We start from the raw sequence: 7,382 nt of genomic DNA, 5'->3' as shown, positions 1-7,382 counted from the left end.
TTCAGGATTCTTTGATGAATAAAAAGTTAAAAAGAAGAGCATTTATTTAAAATAGAAATCTTTTCTAACAATATACAATGTTTATTGTAATGTTACAAATGTTTGGGGTATTCTTTCTTTTTTTGAATGAAATTAAAACTTTTATTCAGCAAGGATGTGTTAATTTTTTAAGAAGTGATAGCAAAGATTTATATTGTTAGAAAATATTTATATTTTGAATAAATGCTGTTCTTTTTAACTTTTTATTCATCAAAGAATCCTGAAAAAAGTATAGCAGTTTCACAAAAAATATTTGGCAGCACAACTGTTGCCAACATTGAAAATTCTAATAATAAATGAGCATATTAGAATGATTTCTGAAGGATCATGTGACACTTTAGACTGGAGTAATGGCTGATGGAAATTCAGCTTTGCATCACAGAAATAAATTATATTTTAAAGGATATTAAAATAGAAACCATTGTTTTATATTGGAATAACATTTTGCAAGATTACTGTTTTTTCTGTATTTTTGATCAAATAAATGCAGCCTTGATGAGCTTAAGAGATTTCTTTAAAAAACATTACAAGTCTTACTGATCCCAAACTTTTGAGTGGTAGTGTAGATGTCTACAGTAGGCAGTTTAGGGCCATAAATGTGATCCCCCTCTTTCTCTGATTCTCCATGCTCGACCTCTTCCAGAATGAAGCTTATGTTGCAGTCAGTGAAAACCAGTAAATATAGTTTAGGAATGAAAGAACACCAGGGACATTCATATGTGGGGGTTTACTCCATTTCATTCAGTCAAGTGTTAATTTCCAACTCTTTGCATTAATATAACACGCAGAAGGATGAAGGGGGAGGACGGAAAAGGAGCGGTTCAACCATGACCGAGCCCTTCTCAATATCACGAGGGACTCGGTGCTACCCTCTCGCTCTGCAACACCTGGACCAATCACTTGGCCGTAACCACGGGTGACGAACAATCCAGAGACTATTGGCTGACACCTAAAACTCTTGTCCAATGCCTGCTTGTGTTTCAACCCAGCATCCCACTGTCTTCCCCACCCTCCCCTGATGCTGTATGCAGACAGAGCACATGAGTCATAGGGAGAAAACCTGACTTGCACGGCTTCATCCACTGCCAGCTTCCACATAGGCAGTCATTGAGCAATTGGATTTGACTTGATGTAAAATCAAATGTAGTACATTCAGTAGATTTTTATCATTCCAGAAGAAAATGTTAATGTTGTTTGCCTGTGTAAAACTCACTGCCATTATAATAATGCGTGTGGCGGCGCCATCACGCCGGATCTGGGTCAGCGCCGCCACACGCTCGCGTCAATGGTACTGTCGTGAACGCACTTATTTTTGTTTTCTTTGGCTGTATAGGCTGTAGCCTATTTCCAGCTTAGTAATATGCTAATATCTAATATGCTGATTTACAGTTCTCCATTTATTTTTAATTTGTATATATACTGTTTGAATGACAGCGAGGTTTCTTTTCTCAACACTCCTCAGCGCTGAAAGTGAACACTCGATGCTGATTGGCTAATTATTTTTACCAACGGAGGCACGAGAGCTCAGCTCTCCCCCGGCCTCACCCTCCCCTTCTCTATCATTTAGCGGTTGTAATTACATCAGCAGATTCGGCACATTCGCAATAGAAAAGCGGCACTTTCCAACTTCAGTAATATGTTATGGTATTACAGCTGCGAAATTAAACAAAAAATACACATTCTGAGACATGAACTGAAATGAATTGTGAATTTTATTAACATTAAATCGTCCTCCTCCCATTTTCACTTCAAAATTTTGGGGAAGCTGTGCCTCCCCCGACGAGCCGCCACTGAAAACTACTGATCTAACTGTTCCGACTGAGATGCACCCAAAAAAAAAAAATGATGTTCACATGGATCTGGTACGAATTAAGTTAGTAAAACTTAAGTTTTTTGGTGTTTAGACTATGAAAAAAATCAGATTCCCCAATATATATATATATATATATATATAATTGTTTTTTTTTGTTTTTTTTTTGTTTTTTTTTGCTGTTTGAATATAGCTTCTAATTACCATTAAAAGGTTTGGGGTTGGTGATATTTGTTTATATTTTTGAAAGAAGTCTCTTATGCTCACCAAGGCAGAGTTTATTTGATCAAAAATACAGTAAAACTGTAATATTGTGAAATATTATTATATTTTAAATTGTTTTTTTTTCTTTGAATATTTTAAAATGCAATTTATTCCTGTGATCAAAGCTGAATTTTCAGCATCATTACTCCAGTCTTCAGTGTCACATGATCCTTCAGAAATCATTCTAATATGCTGATTTGCTGCTCAAGAAACATTTATTATTATTATCAGTGTTGAAAACAATGTTGAAAACTATTTGATAATTTCATGGAAACTGTGATATGTTTTTTATTAGTTTCTCCAATGAATAGAGAGTACAAAATAACATAATTTTTTTTAAATAGAAATCTTTTATAACCTTATAAATGTCTTTACTGTCACTTTTGATCAATATAATGCATCCTTGCTGAATAAAATCATTAATTTCTTTCAAAAACCCCAAACTTTTGAACGGTAATGTGTTTTACAAAAACGTCGACTTAAAATATGACCACAAGCCATTGTTGGTTGCCTTAGCAAGCACCACTAACAAATCAATATCTTCTAAAGAGATGAAAATCTACAGTTATTTTGGTTTTCAGATGCATCTGTTTCATATCTGTTGTAATATTGATGTTAAAAACAGTTTCATTTCCATCTGTACTCTCCAGTGCTTCCATGCATTAATAACTTCCTTTCCTCTCTGCAGTCCAGTTCACATGCATCCATTATACCAGGAGTCCTCTGGGCCGGTCTCACGGTGCATTATGCAACTGACAGATGTGTGCTCTGCTTCCAGAGACGGTTCGCTCTCCACCCTTCTCTACACTGTGAGAACATAAACAAGGCCACTGGTCTTTTTCCAGAACCATCCGTTCACAATGGGCACAGTCCTGTATCTTTACTCTTCCTGTCACAAGGCTGCTAGGAATGTGAGGGACAAATATCAGCGTAGTGTGGCACTTTACTTTCAGTATTGTTTATTAATGAGAAACATAACCAGCAATCTGCCTGCAGTGCACGACGATTAACTATAAACACCAATGTTAGCACAGGCAGTAAGTCTAATTTAAATCACGTTTTCCTTTTTTTTTTTTTTTTAAAAAAAAGCCCAGGGCCGCCTCCTCGCAGTTGCTACCGTGAATCACATGACCAGCACTCGTTCCAAATCACTTGCATTACATTTTCAATGCATGGAAAAGATCAGTCAGCACATTATTCAAAATGTCTGCTTTTGTGAATCATAAATCAATAATGACCAAAACTATACGGATGCTTACATGACTTGCTGGGCTGTTTGGACACATGTAGTGAGACCTCCGTCAGGGGCAGGATATAAACCTCGGGGTTGTTCTGAGAGCTGGGGGAGGCTAAAGTGGAAAGGTCCGCTTGGCCCTCCTCCCCCTCCATATTTTCAAATTCCTGCAGGGAACAAAATCACACAGAGACTTCAAATGTTTGTTTTCTATCTCAGTATTTAAAATGCAATTTATTCCTGTGATGCAAAGCAGAATTTTCAGCATCATTACTCCAGTCTTCAGTATCACATGATCCTTCATAAATCATTCTGATATGCTTTTTTGCCGCTCAAGAAACATTTCTTATTGTTATTGTTGAAACTGATACATTGGTAGAATCCTTTGATGAATAGAAATGTTAAAAGAACAGCAATTATTTGAACTATAAACATTATAAATGTCTTTACTGTCATTTTTGTTCAATTTAATGTGTCATCGCTTAATAAAACGAATAATTCCTTTAAGAAAAAATGAAATAAATGGCACAATTCAAACACAAGCAGGAAATTCAGACTGGCATTCTTACATCAGCTCTATTACTTTATGCATACTGTGAAATTAATATGAAATTTTAATGGTCTCTTTTGTCACAGTATGATGGCAGATGAAAGTCTCTCTTGTGGTATTTTCTCTCTCTGTTATGAATGCTGGATGCCACATTTCGAAAACTGGGCAATCATCTGCTTGGACCCAATAACCTATCCAGCTCCCACAGCTCCACATGGTGGCTCATACTCACACATTGTGACTATTGTTGAGCATCTGTGTTGGGGAATCGCAGTACTGAATCTGTGCCATAACCAGCATGAATTCAATTCCTGTGTTTGATCTGAATTTGGATTGGGGTAGGATGCAGAACTAATTTGAATTTAAAGTAAGTAGTATTATATATTAATTTAATTCAGTATGTGTAAAGCACTCAATTAAAATGCCCTTTTACTGTTTTCTTTCTTTCTTTCTTTTTTACTGGTAATTCATAGTTTTTACTTGAAAAAACACACATTTGACAGTATTTTACAATAAAATTACATATAACGCACTGTTAAATCACTTTTAAATCACTACAATTTTTCACTGTACATGGTAACATAATCTACAGTTAATCAATTCTCCCTATAAAGCCTGTATCATACTGTATCATAGTTGTAGCACAAATATCTTGATTAAAACTTTGTTTAAAAAAACTGTAGTGTATGATCCACGCGTCTGATTGATCATTTATACTTTTTAGCAAGTAAAAGGCCTTTAGTGTCATTGGTAAAATGTCCCCCTTCAGGTTGTGGCGTTTGAGGAATATTTAATTGTTCATCTCTCAATCGTCATTGCATTGCATTGTACTGTGTTTTACACCTCACAATAAAAACTACAGAGTTTTGGTCATAAAACTAAGCATTTAAATTTCATCTTACTAAGATATATTATATTATATTATTGGGAGATTAAATTGACAACTGATACGTATATGCATTTTATGCAAGTAGTCTGCTATACTTGTATAAAATCTCACTGATTTACATTACAAAGAATTACATACTTTTTGGAGACATAAATATCAGCAACTGCACCAAATTGCATATTTTTGCTCTGTTTAGGACTCTGAATAAAATGTAGGTGTTTTTTTCCTTTTTGAGCTCCATATTCTCCTATATCAGACAATATGAGCCATAAAGGCATGATTTATCAAATATGATAACATTTTTTTATTATTATTTTTGAAGATTTTTTAAAATATATATTTTGTCTAAAGTTTCAATAAACTGTTCTATTTAAAAAAAAAATAGATTTTTCAGGCTTTACAGGGTTAACAGGTTTTTAATGTAGCATTTTACAGTATTTTTCTAATTTTTTAGTCAAACATTTTTACAGTATGTGTAAATTTGATAGAATTTGTTGCAGTTACAATATTAAGACCAAAGAGTTCCTCAGTCTATATTATATTCAGTACAATAATGGCATTCACCCCCTTTTCACCAGTACTGTTGTTGACAGCAAGTTGTAGAGCAGTTGTGAGCATCTGTTGTGTGACTGTAACGCATTTCATTTCATTTTCTGTCAATCCAATTGAAATTCCAATTCCTATTAGCTTTAGCCAATTCAATTTACATTCCTACTAGCCAATTCTTCACTTATGACTATTGTCCATGACTATAAGCTCTATAAAAGAGTATTCTCTCTGCCTGCATATCCTCATATTCTTTGTTTGGCCGATTACAATGGACAACATCTCTTATCTGCTGCCGTAGTACCTCTCCCATTTTAAGACGTACAACATTTCTTTATGTAATATTACAATTGTTCTCTGAAGAAAATAGGATTTGCTGAGGAAGGAAAAAAACAGCCATTTCTCTATTCTCCAGGCAGCAGATGGGAAGACCACTTTTTTCCTGCATAAAATAATAATAATAATAGATTTGACTGTGTGCATATATTATGGGACCACTTATTTATTTCATTCTGGTACTCTGGCAGAAAGGTTAAATACATGGTTGTGTGTAGTTTCTATTTGGTTTATAAAATGGTTTCCACTAAATGTAAAACAAGCTCTAAGAGCAAATCTATACTGTACCGCATCTGCTAATGTGGTGTTTATCATGGTGGATGTGCCTCTGAGGCAAAGTGATGCAATATTATTTAGAACCACTTGAGGGTGCAAAGTAATTTACTTAATTCACACAGTCCATCTAAATATTTCATACTTCAATCTGTTATTAATGCATTATGTGTGCATTACTGAAGTGCTAACAGGACATATTTGAAGAGGAGGCAGCAGTTTATCTTTATTCACCAGTAGTCGATAAAAACTTTCATTTGAAGTGAGCTAGTGGTGCTTCTTCCTTTATGTGCATGGTGGAATGAAGACGATTTTCATTTTACCTTATCTTTTTAACTTGTCTTTTTATTTTTGTCTGTATGTCTATTAACAGTCCAGTAAGTAAATAATCTTATACATTTTAATAATCATGCCAATACAATTTTGATGAGTCTGACTCTGACAGAAGTACAGTCTGTTCAATCATACATCTTAAAACAGTATGACAGACTGAACATAATGTGCACGTCTACTCCACCTCGTTTAATAAGAGATATGCTATTTACCCACATAATGGTGTAGTTATGACATCTACCAGAAGGGTACTAACTGTTTAAGAGAACTAATCAAGTCTACTCTGACAAATGTCTACTGACATAGATAGTAGAAAGTGTTCAGTTTGATTTTGGCACAGGATGTCCGACCATCATGGACTGCAGCCATACAGTCAGACTCTTTTCAACAAATGCATAATAAGAAGCCCTAACATCTTGATGAAAAGTACGCTAATGTGAGGCAGCCAACTCATTTCAATTAGACTCAATAGTTGTAGCTGTAGCTCACTGCACTGCACTGGGGAGCGAGGGCTGTTTTCCATTCAGGAAGAGCAGCTGTCTCACTCCATCAGCATGTGTGAGAGGGGCTGGTGCTCATTCACAATACACACAATCTCTAAAGAGGCTTTAGTCACATTTAATACCAACATGACTATGTGTAACAGAGACACACGTGAAATCAGGATGGAACGATGTGGTCTGGTCCCACATGCTGCAGCAAATGCCATCCACTCCTTGGTAATGTCAGTTAAATCTACACCTTTGTGTTTCTGTTCAATTACTGAGCATGATTTGAGTGATTTTTTAGCATGTGTAACCTTACAAAAATACTATGGTTCTACCATGGTACAGCGTAGGGTTATGTGGCATATGCACCATTCAGAATCAAATTGCCTATTAAATGTCAATTCAGGTCCTGAATTTCAATTAGGGTAGATAAAGGATGATTGGTGCTGAGATTATACTGTATCAAGAAATTCCAATTTCAGTGTATTTTACATATCAGTGAATATTTTTATAGATTAATATATAATATAGATGTAAAAATATAGATGAATTAATTAGTGACAATTAGTCAATTAGCTGCAATATTATATTATATTATATTATATTATATTATATTATAT

General features: G+C 34.8%; 1 protein-coding gene across 1 annotated transcript in view; it reads right to left on the bottom strand.

The window, feature by feature from the left end:
- Positions 1–7,382, bottom strand: part of LOC107670475 (serine/threonine-protein kinase LMTK1-like) — a 47,866-nt gene that overhangs the window by 14,218 nt on the left and 26,266 nt on the right. The window contains exon 3 of the mRNA XM_016463077.1: positions 3,373–3,514. Coding sequence (XP_016318563.1) covers positions 3,373–3,514 — 142 coding nt within the window. The remainder of the gene's footprint in view (positions 1–3,372; positions 3,515–7,382) is intronic.

Source organism: Sinocyclocheilus anshuiensis, unplaced genomic scaffold (genome assembly GCF_001515605.1).
Source record: "Sinocyclocheilus anshuiensis isolate Anshui unplaced genomic scaffold, SAMN03320099.WGS_v1.1 scaffold476, whole genome shotgun sequence".
Classification (NCBI taxonomy): domain Eukaryota; kingdom Metazoa; phylum Chordata; class Actinopteri; order Cypriniformes; family Cyprinidae; genus Sinocyclocheilus; species Sinocyclocheilus anshuiensis.
The sequence above is the reverse complement of the archived record's forward strand: the minus strand, read 5'-3'. Positions and strand labels throughout refer to the sequence as shown.